Consider the following 13,691-nt stretch of genomic DNA (forward strand, 5'->3'; position numbering starts at 1 on the left):
CTTGCCAATAGTTCCTTCTCAAGTAACGGTGCATCGGTCTAAAACAATCGTCACAGTTGTTAATTAATCCGTTAGGAAGGCAGTTTAATTAGGCAATGTTTGCAGAACTGATTTAGCAGGTGGTCGACCATTCATCGGTCTGGTAACTGTTAATTTCGTTTTTTTATTTTAGATGAATCACAATAAAACAGCTGACATTTAAAACCACCTTGAAAATGTCTACTAATACTAGTTTCTGCCTTCTACTTCGGGCGCGTGGAATTTTCTACTGAGATCATGAGTTCTTGAAGTCGCATTTACGCCATTCGCTGCAGCACTGATGCAAGTTATTATTGAATGTCCTACATTTTTGCCTATTTGAATAAGATTACTCTTCTGTTGTTTAACGATATAACCAAAAATTAGCGCAACTTTTTTAGAAACACGTATTGCGTGACTTCTGATCCGTATCATCAAAGCGAAGTAGTCGTCCTTTTTACCTCATTTCGAGGTCGTTCAGTGACTGCTAGCGCGGTTTTCGGAGGCATCAAGACATGAACTATTAGTAAACTGATGGATACTTATGCTAAGCGACACGCAAAACGCTTGCTTTTTATTCGTTGGTACAATATGATCTCTATAAAACTCATTTTACACCTCAATCTACTACAATCCCTATCAGATACGTAGTCCGCCAGGCGATTACTTATTTCACTAGCCCAAATTCTCAAACAAAAATCCTTTTAGTCAAGAAACTCTTTGATCTACTGCGGTCATCCTTCGCGATTAAAAGAAAATGCTGCACGTGCAAAGAACAATCGAGTTCAAATCTCGCCAAATGACCGTGGCAGCTTTGTTGCTAAGTGCCAATTCGCGGGGATTGTCAACCTTCAGTCACTCAGGTGAGTGCTCGATTATCGACTGCACCAGTTGAGTGACCGACGCCAATGGGGAACGCGTGACCGCGACCAGCCATGATGGGTGACCAAAGCGATTCGGACGCCTATCAGATCAGCATCAGAGGACACATAGAGACGCTTTCTATGGAAATGGGTGATGATAAGCACGAAAAATTGTGGGGTTTAGAAATCTAGCGAGAAAATTGCTAGTTTCCAAAATTCTAGAGATTTTAACCGAGATATGAAGGTTACGGAGTTTGGGAGTAGGTGTACCTGCAACCTTCATGGTTTGGGAACAGACTAAATAGGCGGAAACAACCTAAAATTGCTCGTCTTCTTTTGGTGGTTTCCGTATTTGTCGACGCGACGTTTGGTAATGAAACGAGAGTTAATTAGATAAGATAATACCTATAATAATACTTAGCGGTCAAGGAAATTAGGAATCAACCTGTCTGTTTTAAGTTTATTATTATTTGTTTCAAGGGCATGCGTAGCGAAACAAGTTTTTATCAACCATCGTTAATCATATTACCTACCAGATAAATAGTACAAAAATACATTTATCGACGATGCTTTTGTTACAAAAGGATTACAATAAGATTAATAAACAAGTAATTTTATGCAAGTAGATTCTGTAACTTCTGCAGTTGATCAATTTACTTACATTTTCTATATCTTACATACCTGGCTAATGAAAAGCGAACTAATAGGTTACTTTTAGGTTACAGGTGTGACTAAAATGTTTAATAAGGTAGATAGACTTTAGGTTGCGAAATTTTAGAGGTCTAACTTTTTATTTATTTTTCTTCCGATTTGTTTAATGTTTAAACCTATAACCGTTGATGTCACAACGAGTGGGAGGCGTGAACTCTACCACGTCACAATTTCGGGCTCATAATAACATTTAATCGTTGTTTGATAAGCAATCCTACACCTCAAGCTCCCGCACATGTAATTATCGCCCATTAAAATGTATATCTATGCAAATAACAAAAACAAACACGGGCAAGGTCGGTTTGCACAACGCGGGAGAGAGACGAGGCCACTTTCCTATTGTCTCTGGCCCCGCGACCCGGGCTTTGGATTTTCATACACGCATGATTGATGTCGAGCTAAAAGATGAAGATATTATGCTGATTGGTGTGGTGTGCAAGGAAAGGAAACCCAATGCGTGAACATGAAACTCTCTCTAGATTATCTTTTGATTGATGATTACTTGTTTTTGTATGATCGCATGCTAATGTCGTGCTACTGATTTCGATACAGCGATGCATTTTGTTTCCAACTGATGTTGCGCTCGCTCAAAAAACGTGGGGAACGTGTTCATTGAGCAGCGTATTAATGAGAGGAAACGAATCTTTATAATTTGCTTCTTCCAAGAATGTTAAATGCGATTCATTAGATACCTACACAATCGGATCTTCCTTGACAAGTGTAGCAGTAGGAAACCCGACCATTAACACGCGAATCACGTAGACACAAGTTCATAGTTACTGGCACGTGCCTATCTCGAATTTTAAGGAGTGTAGAGGTTAACGCTCTAATCGTAACTACGTCTTTATAATTCTCTAGATTTGCCATATAAAGTTTTAAATGGTCGGTCTCTGAACAAATCTATAATGATTGTTTGCTCGCCGCATGTTTGGTATTTTACAAAAATAGTAAAACCAGTTGGTGAGTCACCTTTTCGTCGCACGCGGCGCAGGAGGCTTCGGAACTGGTGGAGCAAGTCTGGAGTTATCGAGCTGCAGTTTCCCGGTAGCTGACTCACTATCGAATACTTATTGCTAGGAGATAAAAATGAAAGATGCACGCAAAAATGATCGCACTTCGGAATGTCCGCACGAGTTTTGAATAAGGTAAAGTACAATATTCTGTCTAAATTTTAAACATCAATAAGTTAATAGGTTTGGCTTGGCGGCGGTCGTTCAAATTGTTAGCATAGGCACATATTATTTATTATTATTATTAATCGTTACCTATACTCGAGAATGATTGTACAAACATTTGCGTGGCCGATAGATGGCGCTGACCGTTTTTAGGATCTCAGTAACATCTTGAGCATTTAATAAAAGTAATAAATTGAAAGAAAGATTGCATATTAAACACAGAATTAAATATAAAAAAATTGGATAGAATTGTCAAACAAGGTAAAACAGATTAGGTACCTATTTATTTTGAATTCTAAGAACTGAGTTTTATCATGGCATGAACATAAAATGAATTATAATTTACAATAAAATTATTGTTTCCATTTCAAAATAATTTTTCAATTAAACTATTTTCACTTTGAATTTAAGAGAATTAAACTAGTAATACACTGGATACAATGTGATCTAAACCAACATAGAAATTTTAATTGAAATTAAAAAAAAAAACAAATTATTATCACAAAACTCACAAGCCTGATTGAAGATTTAATAACTTAAAAATATATTTCATTCATATCACCAAAATAACTAATAATTTAGAATATTTATTCAGTAAGTACAGTCGACAGCACATCAACCTATATACATTTTTGTTGCAAAATAGCCTGTATTACAATGAGATAAGACGCTACTGTTTAGGTTGATGTGCTGTCGTCCGTACCTAAGTAGTTTTTGTTTTTTGACCTGATCTAGGGGATGAAACTTATAAACTTATTAGTTTTTTTAGGCTGTTTACTATTAAATTTTATATTATAAGACCAAATGCTTTTCTCTTTACTTTACTATCCAATTTTATTTTCGTTGTTATCCAATTCCTTTTCTCTTGTGGTATGAAGCTTCTGTGTAAAAAATTTTTTGTCTTTTATTTTATTCATTTTCATTTTCATGGATGATCAGCAGCCAGTGGAATTTATGTTTTCATCTGAAAGTCGACTCATGATTCAGAAAACAGACGCATCTTACTAATTACAACAATGTAGGTAGGTATATAAGTATTGTTTCAAATTGGAAAAAATAATTACAACATTCGAACTTACAGAATACTGTTGGGCCGTTGAGTTGTGCAGGACGAAATTGAACTGTATCTGTTTATGACTTAACACAACTATTTCAAAATTTAAAAGCTAAATAGGTAATTAAGTTTCGTTGATAAAAGTTACAAGTTGAAAATAGAAAATCTTAATCTTTAAAACTTTCTAACCAAAAACAAAACTTCCGAAAACTTCGAACAAAAACAAACAACTTTCTGTCATCTGTCAAATTGACAAGAAAGTTTCTTTTTATAGAAACAGACGAAAAGAAAAAAATTATACAGCCTATTTACCATAAACAACATGATCTAAGCAATTTATGGTAAGTTTAATATTCGTTTTCCTTGCAGCTTATTTAGTTTGACATTGACAGATGGTAGTCATGACAACGGTTTTCTGTATACTACAAAACAACACTGTGATCTGCGATCGAAATGTTTATAAATTGATGTTATTCAGAATGTTTGAAAGCTAATTATTTATCAAAATGGGTACTATGACGCGCTGGCTGGATGTGGAAGTGGGAACGGATGACATCGAACTTAATACACTGCCATCAAACTTGGCTTTGATAGACCTGAACAATGATAATGAATTCAAGCTCGTTGTCGGTGATTTAGGTAAAGGAGACGAAGGACCGAAGTTAAAAGTACGTATAAGTGTTCCTGAGTTGGTTAAGTTCATGGTCAAAGCAAAGTTTCAAAAGTTGTAAGGATTCATGTTTGTGAGGTTAGGTCAGATGAATACCTATTTTTTTCTAGGTGTTCAAAGGGGCCATGCAAGTATCAGACATGCTACTACCAGACCTCCCTCTGGCAGTTGTTGGCTTCTACACAAACGAGTCGCTACCACGATCGGCGCCCATGATAGCTGTGGCCTTCAGCTCCTGTGTCTACATATACAAGAACATGAAACTGTTCTACAAATACTATCTGCCGTCTATTGATCTAAGTGTATGCGAGACTGAAGTGTGGAAACAGGCAAGTACAGACTTAATGAAGATATTATAAATACTAGCTATTACATGTCATTACCTATTCCGTGAAATAATTGCTATTAAATTTAAAAAATAGACATCCTAGTACCACAGATAACATAATACTAGTACTCAAAATACCTACAAGGTGGACCGACGACATCGTAAAGGTAGCAGGGAAGCGCTGGACGCAGGCTGCTACCAATCGATCAACATGGAAAGCATTGGGGGAGGCCTATGTTCAGCAGTGGACATCCTATGGCTGAAATGAGGAGTACTCAAAAATGTATAACTTAACTATTTCAGTTAATGGATCCTGCTAACCACAATATCGAGGCAATTTCAAGACTGACTGAAAACTTAAATGCTATACCGCACAAGATACTCAGCTCACAGTCTCGTAATTTCATTGCGTTGACATCGGAGCAGCAGCTGGAATACTTAGAACAATTACCAGAAGCCCCATCACGGAAACAACCGGAGGTTGCTTGTATTACCACATTGAAGATGCACTCTGTTGAACGGTACTCCGTTAGCTGTCTTGTGGTTGGTACCGAAGATGGTGAAGTGGTTGTCCTAGATCCACAGACGTTTACACAGGTTTCAGTGGTAAGTTACAGCATGAAATTCAGGTCTATTCCACTTTGATCACCTGGCTTTGATCACCCAGGTGATCAAAGTGGACTCCAGTTCAATTATTATTTTAGTTTCTTTTGATCACCTATGAATAAATAAATCACACCTCTGAAATAGAATAGACTGGAATTCAGTATAAATCTCTTATCATTTTTTACTCAGACTAAGCTGTGCAGTGTTAAAAGGACTCCGTACCAAATGGTGACAACTGGACTGTACAATGTAGACTACAGAATCACAGTAGCCACAAGGTGTGCTCAGTGGAACCGTTATGAAACACAAACTGTCTTAACACATTATTGCTAAACGTGAGCACCATGCACCCTGTTCCAGCATTTATGTTTTATGATTTAAACAAAATGTTTTTCACACCTTGTACATAAAGCAAAATAGTGCTGATTTTTCATGTATTTTATGAATTTGTGAATTCTGTAGTAAGACAAACAAGTTTATTGATTATATTAAATAAATCTGCTGAAGTGCTGAAAACAAAAAGAAAATGTAATTTCAGACCTTAACTTTCAGCACATCGTACGCCGGTATTCACAAACGATGCTTGCTTAAGTGAAGCAGCAAATCGAACGCACAGCGTTGAATAGAGCTTTGTAATGAGGGCTATCGTTTTTATACTTAACAGTTGGCACCCCTGGCGATTGACAGGACCTTACTCTACAGTGGCGCCATCTTGATGAGTGCAATTGCGATAGTCCTCCTACCACTTTCGCTCTCACCAGTTGGTGCCACTGTCTTCGCTACTAGCAAGTGACAGGACCTTACTCTACAGTGGCGCTAACTGGTGAGCGCTAAAACGATAGCCCTCCCTGAGAGTCCACGCGCACTGTGAGACCTCATAGTAATGTTTGTGAATACAAGCGTAAGTGTTGTACTGCTTTTTATTTCAACTTCATCTGTGAAGGCCAAGTTAAACATGTATAAATCATACATCTCTCTTGACATCTTAAACCCTATTCCTATTTCAGAGAGAAGTCCGTCTGCGTTATAAAGCGGGACTGGGCCGAGGGCCGGCAGTTGCTGGCGACAGAGGAGCACATCATCGCCATGGAGGTGCTCACGGCAGATCTCAGTATTATGCTCGTCTGCGCAGATAATACGCTCGCTTCTTACAGTAAGAAGGTGAGGCATTATTTACGTTAAAGTAATTTTGCTGCTATAATCCTCATAGGCACCTCACAAAAGTCTTTTCTATTTATTTAAAAAACATTTGTGGTGATTTTAGCCAGCAAGTGTATTAAATAATTTAATCAGGTAGATATCTTGGCTTAGAGTATAATTAGCAGTTACCTGCATCCTACAACTGAGAAGACGTCCACTGCTGAATAAAGATCGCCGTCAGCCACCTCTGCGTCCCGTGACCCTCGCTAGGTCGTCTTTTCCTGATTTTGTTATAGTCGAATCCGTCTGTAGGTATTCTCTCCTTCGGGAGATCTTCGCTTCTGAGGGAAATCTACATTTTGGCCAATCTATTATTATTAGACATATCCCAAATTGATTTATTGCTCCCCAAAGAAGAGTGATTAAGTTTATCTAAACTGAGAGTAAAAAGAGAGTGGATGTCTATACAATAATCAACAATTTAAATGACTGCACGTTTTTTCTTTTCCCCAGCAGTGGCGGATTTACCGTTTTGCCACCCGTAGGCTAGGGTGGGGTTGGATTTTAATTTAACTTTTATCTTCTGAAATCGAGTAAGCGTCATCTGAAATCTGCCGCCCCTAGGACGCTGCCGCCCCTAGCCCGCGCCCTATACGGCCTATTGACAGATCCAGGACTGTTCCCCAGGGCAAGAAGCAATGGTCAATCAACCTAGAGCACCGGCCGGTGGCCATGACACTAGTCCCTGTGCTGCACCTAGGAGTCACTCTGGCGGCCGTAGCGCTAGCGTCAGGTCACGTGCTCCTATATGATGGGAAGGCGCGGCGAGACAACATGTTCGTCAGAGGTAATGATGACACCGGGGCATCTTCTCGTAAAGTAATTTTGCCCTGGAAACCCATTTTGATTTTAATTAATTGATTTCAATTGTTTCATCGTTGATTTTAGTGAATGAAGTTGGTGAAATCTAGTGTTTATTTCAGATGTCGTTTCCGTAATGAAGTTCGGCCAGTTGGGACAAGAAGAACACGTATTCATTATAGTTACTGTGGGTAAGTTCTTAATTTACTTGGCTTTATAAGCTTATACTTTAAAACATCTTCAAAAACATATAGTAGGTATAAATTGTAGTCATTATCAATTCTTCAACGAATGCTCCAAAACCAACTTTGCTAAGCGAATACTTTCAGGGTTAGAATGACACTTATTAACCTTCATTCTGTTTGAAAACTACAACTCCTGACTGTTCTTTGTACATCACTTTTGTTATATAGCCCTTAAAATCATCACCTTTAGGTGGTAACCTCATGCTGAAGATCCTAAAATGCATGGCGAACTTCGGCGGGCGTGACCATTGTGATATAGCTCTTAAACTCAGCACTTGTAGTACCAAGGGTAAAAAAAGACTGTGTTGCATTGCCATTCTAATTCAGCTCTTAAAATCATCGCCTATAGGTGGTAACCTCATGCTGAAGATCCTGAAACGCACGGCGGACTTCGCAGGCCACTCGGCGGGCGTTGACGCGCTGCCGGCCGCGGGGCAGAAACCCTGGCTCATCCCCAAGAAGTCCAAGCTGTTTCTGGAACAATCTCTGAGAGAACGGGAGAACGCTATTGGTGAGTGACGTAGCAGAATTCAAAAAGCTTTTGGCTCTTAAGCTGGAGACAATTGACCTACCACTAGTATGTTTGGCCCCCTATCCCTGCCCCCCACCCCCCTCCTTTCATGACCTAGACAAAGTTCCAAATGTAACAGAAGCCCTGGCTCATCCCCAAGAAATCCAAGCTGTTTCTGGAACAGTCGCTGAGAGAGCGTGAGAATGCTGTCGGTAAGTGACGTATCAGACCTTGAAAAACTTGAGTTCTTATGCTAGAGACAATATAATAAGCATTTATTTTGCCTTTTCTAGTCATATGGTCGAAAGACCTTATTAAAGAGCTCAATCTTGTTTGTGTCTCCGAGAAGTCATCCTATCCTAACTTAGATGTCAGTGTGCAAACCATTATTCAGTTAGTCATATGATTTCAAAAGTGGTTAGCCCAAAATGACGTAAGTTACCAAGCTCCCTGATTAATGGTCCTATAACTTGGACCATCTCAAAATGATAGCTTAGCCGATGGTGTACGTCAAGCTCTATGGCTAACATTCACTTTTTATTCCTTACAGAGAATAGTCCAAAAATAACGAAACTTTAAATGCTGCCATCTAGCGAAGTAAAAGCTACGTTATAACATTAAATACAAAGTCCTATCTTCTCTGTCCAGCCATGCACGAGAACTTTCAACACGAGCTGAACCGCCTGCGACTTCAAGCCGCCAAGACTCTGCTGGATGCTCACGTCAGGTCTGACAATTCCATCGGAGTGGGCGCTATGGAGTCTGTCCGGTTGTCTGCTGAGGTATGTTGATAAAATTGATAGCTCTTATAACCAAATAACATTATTAATTCAAAACGAAGCCCTATGGTTGTACCACCGAATTTAATATTAGTACATTATGTACTTCTAGCGCCACCTAGTGTCAGCTTTGGTAATGGGTTCTACGATTAGAACAGCCTGGTACCCGGACACTGGATATTGGAAGTGAGAAGAAAACCATAAGAAGTTGGTTAAAATTTTCAACAAAATGTATGCTGCTGACAACGATTGGATTCACCTGGCGCGATAAATTCGCAGAATGGGTCTTCATTTTATACGTTTAGCGCCATCTTTTGTTGAGATCTTCCATAATAATCGATTCATGTCAATCAGTTCAAATAAAGACGACAGATAGCGCCACGTGTTTTCTGTCTTATCAAAGTCTGGATTAGGATGAGTTTTGCGAACGTATCTACAAATTGATAAGTGTATTTAACGCACGAACTAATTATCTTATCTAATACCTATATCTTTATATTTATGATGGGTTAGGACTTAAAAATATACGCCTCATGATTTACTTATTTACTTATCATTTCACAATACCCGGTTTCGACTAAAGCTGAAAGGGGAGGAAACAATCATTACCATCATCTTAGCCATAGGACGTCCACTGCTGAACATAGGCCTTCTTCAATGATTTCCATAATAACCGGTTAGTAGCGGCCTGCATCCAGCGCCTTCCTGCTACCTTTAAGAAGTCGTCGGTCTACCATGTGGGTGGGCGTTCTACGCTGCGGTTTCCACCACCACCAATCAGATTTCGTTATTTCCACATCTTGGCTCCGCTCAACTAGGTTTGGAAATCTGATTAATTATTCAGAATCCATATCCCTTTGACTCTTTCGCTTTGGTAGAAAGATTTTAGGGTAATTTGACCCTTATTCCGTAGGTGGAAGGCCTGGGTCCCGTGTTCTGCGTGAGCCTGATAGTGGAGAACACGTCGCCCGATAAAGCCGTCATCGGGCTGTCCATATTGTTTCACGTGCACACCACCAACTACAAGGTTTCCAACCCACACATCAAGGTATGTATTCAAACTATAGTATAGCGGTTAACAGAGTCAGTGCCTGAGGTATAGAAAGAAAGAAAGAAAGAAAGAAAAAATATTTATTTGACAACTAAAAAAAAAGTAGGTACAAAGATAATGAAGAGAAAAGAGAAAAAAGAAATGTTGCCAAAAAGGTCACCCACTCAGTATCATCTTGACAGTTGACATTTTACTGCCAAGTGCCAAGACACTGGTTTTCAGACTTCAGTGGGTACCTTGTACGCAGGGGCAAAAAGAATGTAATAAAATAAAATAAATTCAAATTAATTAAATTCACATATAATAAATACAATTACAATAACAATTACAATAAAATTAACGAAAAACAATACAATTGGTATAGAAGCGGCACGAGAGGGGTGACATTGACATTTATGACGTGATCATACAAATCTGAAGATATGAAGTCTCGCTGACGTTTGACCGTCACAAAAACACCCTCCCGTGCCCCTCCCATACCTCAGGCACTAATAAGTTAAGCGTTAGACGAGAGGTATATTGCAATTTATAATACCTATACCTATTTTAGGTGGTAAATTAACACACTTGAAATCATATAACAATGAACGCTGTGTTTACATATAAATAGGCGAACATTACTTGAACTGGAACTTTTGATTTACCTATATTGCATTTACGTCATGCTCATGTGTTTTGAATGTTGTGGAAATGTATTTAAAAAACACAACCACTTGCAATTTCTCGTATTTTCCACTATCCTATGATAATAAGAAATAAATATGTACATACAAAATGAACTTGCGTCAATTAATATTAAACATGATGACGGTAAATTTATTACACCTAACATTTTAATATTAATAGACACTATGAAACATAGTCATGCACAGTTCATTGTGTCATTTGTGTTAAAAATTACTTGATTTTTTCGTTCCACTTGGGCTTTTATGGCGCAGTAAATAGGTACCTACGTGCATGTGCGTCATATCTATTCACAACTCCATTGCAATAAAAAATATAACAAGCACACATTAAGATTCATAGCTAAGGTAGGTAAGACCTCAGCATCAGTTGAACAGTCATGATTTACTCGGATTTATTTGTCTACCTTGAAATAGACAAGAGTTTGAAATAATATCAACATTGGAATTTCAAGCCGCGAGGCCTATTCGATCAAACTATTAAGCTATCGAACATAGCATAAAATTAAGTAGTGTCCATTCCAAAGATTGTTTGAGAAAGCGTGTAAAATCACTTTAAGATGTGGTAAAAGTATCTTTAATTCCTAATTTCTCATTGACCACAAATAGAAAAAATAATAGGTATTTAAAGTAGTCTAATGCCCGTTTTCACCATCATTCCCTAATTTTTAAGTGACCCGTGTGAGTGAGTGTTTTACCATAAGGGTCACTTAAAAATCAGGGATTGATGGTGAAAACGGGCATAAGACAACCGTCCCAGCTATGACATTGTCAGGAGGGCGGTACTGTCAACAATACTGGGTTATTAGTTTCAATTTGGATTCCGTGGAGGGTAGTTGAACGGGAAGCATGGTCGATCTGTTTTAATGGTTTCAATTTATTATTTAATGGACTTTAGTGTACAAATTTGGTGTTATTTTGTGTTCTAAAGTGCAGTGAAGTGATAAATTAATAAAAACATTGAAATACTTCGAATTTGAGCGCGCATCGAGTGTCGAGTGGGTTGTCGTATGAACAACCCGCTTTGGACCCGGTGGCGTCTCGAAACCTGCTTACGGGCATACTTAACTCCACGGAATCCATGAAAAATCAATAGAACTGAAACACCCACGTTCTATTGATAACTTTGTCAATTATTGTTCACTCGACATTGGCAGAAATAAACCTCCCAGAGAGGTTTGGTTGCCATTAAAAAAAAAAAAAAAAAAAAATTTAGTTTCAATTTTTGCCATTTGACAGTTCAGAATCGTTCGACTATATTCCAGTTAGAAAAATAAATTAGCTGCCAAGTTATGTTGAAAAATTTTCTTTCAAAGGTGCCCCTGCTCCCTCCGAATGGAAAGCTGAAGTTTCCAACCAAAGTGGAGGAGGTATTCGACGATGACGTAAGTCCCGATGTCCTCTTCCGAACTGTGACAGGGGAGGGCGGGCAAAGAGCGCTGGTGAAAATCCTGCTCCTCAAGGCGGGGAGACACAGCCCGGCTTTGGCTGCGACTGTCATGATGCCCCCAACTGACCCTATGATGATTCCTGTGGATAAGATGCAGTCTAGCGGTTTTGGGGACGAGAAACTGCAGTCTGGATAGAAGATATGGTGAAAAGGCTGATGTTAAGCTACGGCGGACTTCTATAAAGCTGGGATGCACCATCTTACTTTAACTTTAACAAACGTCAAAAATCTGTTAAACTCCATACAAAAACACTGGTTATCGTCATAGTTACGGTTAAAGTTACGTTTTTTTTTTTTTTTTTTTTTTTTTTGCGTCAGGAAAATGTATTGAAATGCATACCCACCGGTCCGGGGGTTCCGGTGGGTTATGTGGGGCTCTCCCTGCCAGAAGGGCAGGGCCTACCCACTAAAAACCTGACGGGTCCCTCGGGTGGCGCTTAGTGGAGTAGCACGTAAGGCGCCGTTAAGTCGTTCACATGCGTACCCCCACGCTTTGGCCGCAGCCTCACTCAAACTGTCGCCCTTAGAAGGGCAACTCTCTCCGAAGCGCGCGGGGACACCGCGCGCACTTCGGGCCTCAATGTTAGGAGGCAGACGCCCCCGCGTCTACCTCCATGAGGCTCGCCGTCGTGCCGGCTCGCTGCGCCGGCTTCGGCTTTTGCGCCGGCTGAGGGCAATCTTTTGCCCCCAGCATGTGCTCCACGGCCTTACCAGCCGCTGCACACAACAAGCAGCGGGGAACCTGGGCCGGGCACACCTTGGCCTTATGGCCCTCTTCACCGCAGCGGAAACAGAGTCCACTGCGATCAATGCCAGCGGCGCACTTAAAGGCCGTGTGGCCAGTGCCCCAACAGGCGACACACCTTGACGGCCTCGGTTTCAACAGCGTTATCTGTACCGAGGCCCATCCGATTAGACGATTAAAGTTACGTGGTGCAACCCAGCTTAAGTGTGAAACTTCTTTTGTAAGGCGAAGTGTAGTTCACTCTTGACAATGTGGTCTGTGGCCGATGCTTGCTGACGATTAAAAAAGTCCACCTTCAAGAATATAAATAAATAAATAATAAAAGTTTCGTTAAGATGTAAAGATTTAGATGATGTCATAGCAAGTTAACTTTAACCCTACCTAAATAAAAAACTTACTTGGAAAAAATGATTTTTAATTTAGATTATAAATACCATAATCACTCGAAGTAACTGACGTGTCCAAATGTTAAAATTGCAAAACTACGATAACCGAACTCATGTTCCGTGTCCTAATCTGATAGCGCCGGCAGATTACGATTGTACCCGGACTGTTTTATCGGGCCGTTTATAAGTATTAAACTTTAGTACGTGTATATTATGTACACGAGGCCGCGATGTATTGGTCTATTCCACATTGATCACCCAGAGTGGACTTCTTATCCATGGGTGATCAAAGGACACCAAAGTGTCGCCTGGAATCCACTTTGGTCATCTGGGTGATCAAAGTGGAATATACCGATATATTGGCTATTGACCAACCTTAGGTCCATTAAGACTGATTTACACCCGCAGTCATGGA

The 13,691-nt window shown here is 39.7% G+C and overlaps 1 protein-coding gene across 1 annotated transcript; it reads left to right on the plus strand.

Annotated features, from left to right (window-relative positions):
- The first annotated feature begins 4,327 nt into the window (after positions 1 to 4,327).
- LOC135072111 (Bardet-Biedl syndrome 1 protein) lies at positions 4,328 to 12,663 on the plus strand. Its single transcript, XM_063966063.1, has 11 exons — positions 4,328 to 4,489; positions 4,602 to 4,820; positions 5,123 to 5,425; positions 5,615 to 5,703; positions 6,433 to 6,586; positions 7,190 to 7,412; positions 7,549 to 7,617; positions 8,021 to 8,182; positions 8,831 to 8,964; positions 9,875 to 10,009; positions 12,012 to 12,663. The coding sequence occupies exons 1-11, from the start codon at positions 4,328 to 4,330 to the stop codon at positions 12,279 to 12,281; spliced, it is 1,920 nt and encodes a 639-aa protein (XP_063822133.1). The 3' UTR covers positions 12,282 to 12,663.
- The last annotated feature ends 1,028 nt before the right edge of the window (positions 12,664 to 13,691 follow it).

The sequence above is a fragment of the Ostrinia nubilalis genome, chromosome 5 (assembly GCF_963855985.1).
Source record: "Ostrinia nubilalis chromosome 5, ilOstNubi1.1, whole genome shotgun sequence".
Lineage (NCBI taxonomy): Eukaryota > Metazoa > Arthropoda > Insecta > Lepidoptera > Crambidae > Ostrinia > Ostrinia nubilalis.

Bases quoted from the DNA above. Each gene is read 5' to 3' on its own strand.
- LOC135072111 (XM_063966063.1), top strand. From the start codon at position 4,328: ATGGGTACTATGACGCGCTGGCTGGATGTGGAAGTGGGAACGGATGAC. The intron at 4,490-4,601 runs GTACGTATAAGT...ATTTTTTTCTAG, and splicing joins ACGAAGGACCGAAGTTAAAA to GTGTTCAAAGGGGCCATGCA. The intron at 7,413-7,548 runs GTAATGATGACA...TGTTTATTTCAG, and splicing joins AGACAACATGTTCGTCAGAG to ATGTCGTTTCCGTAATGAAG.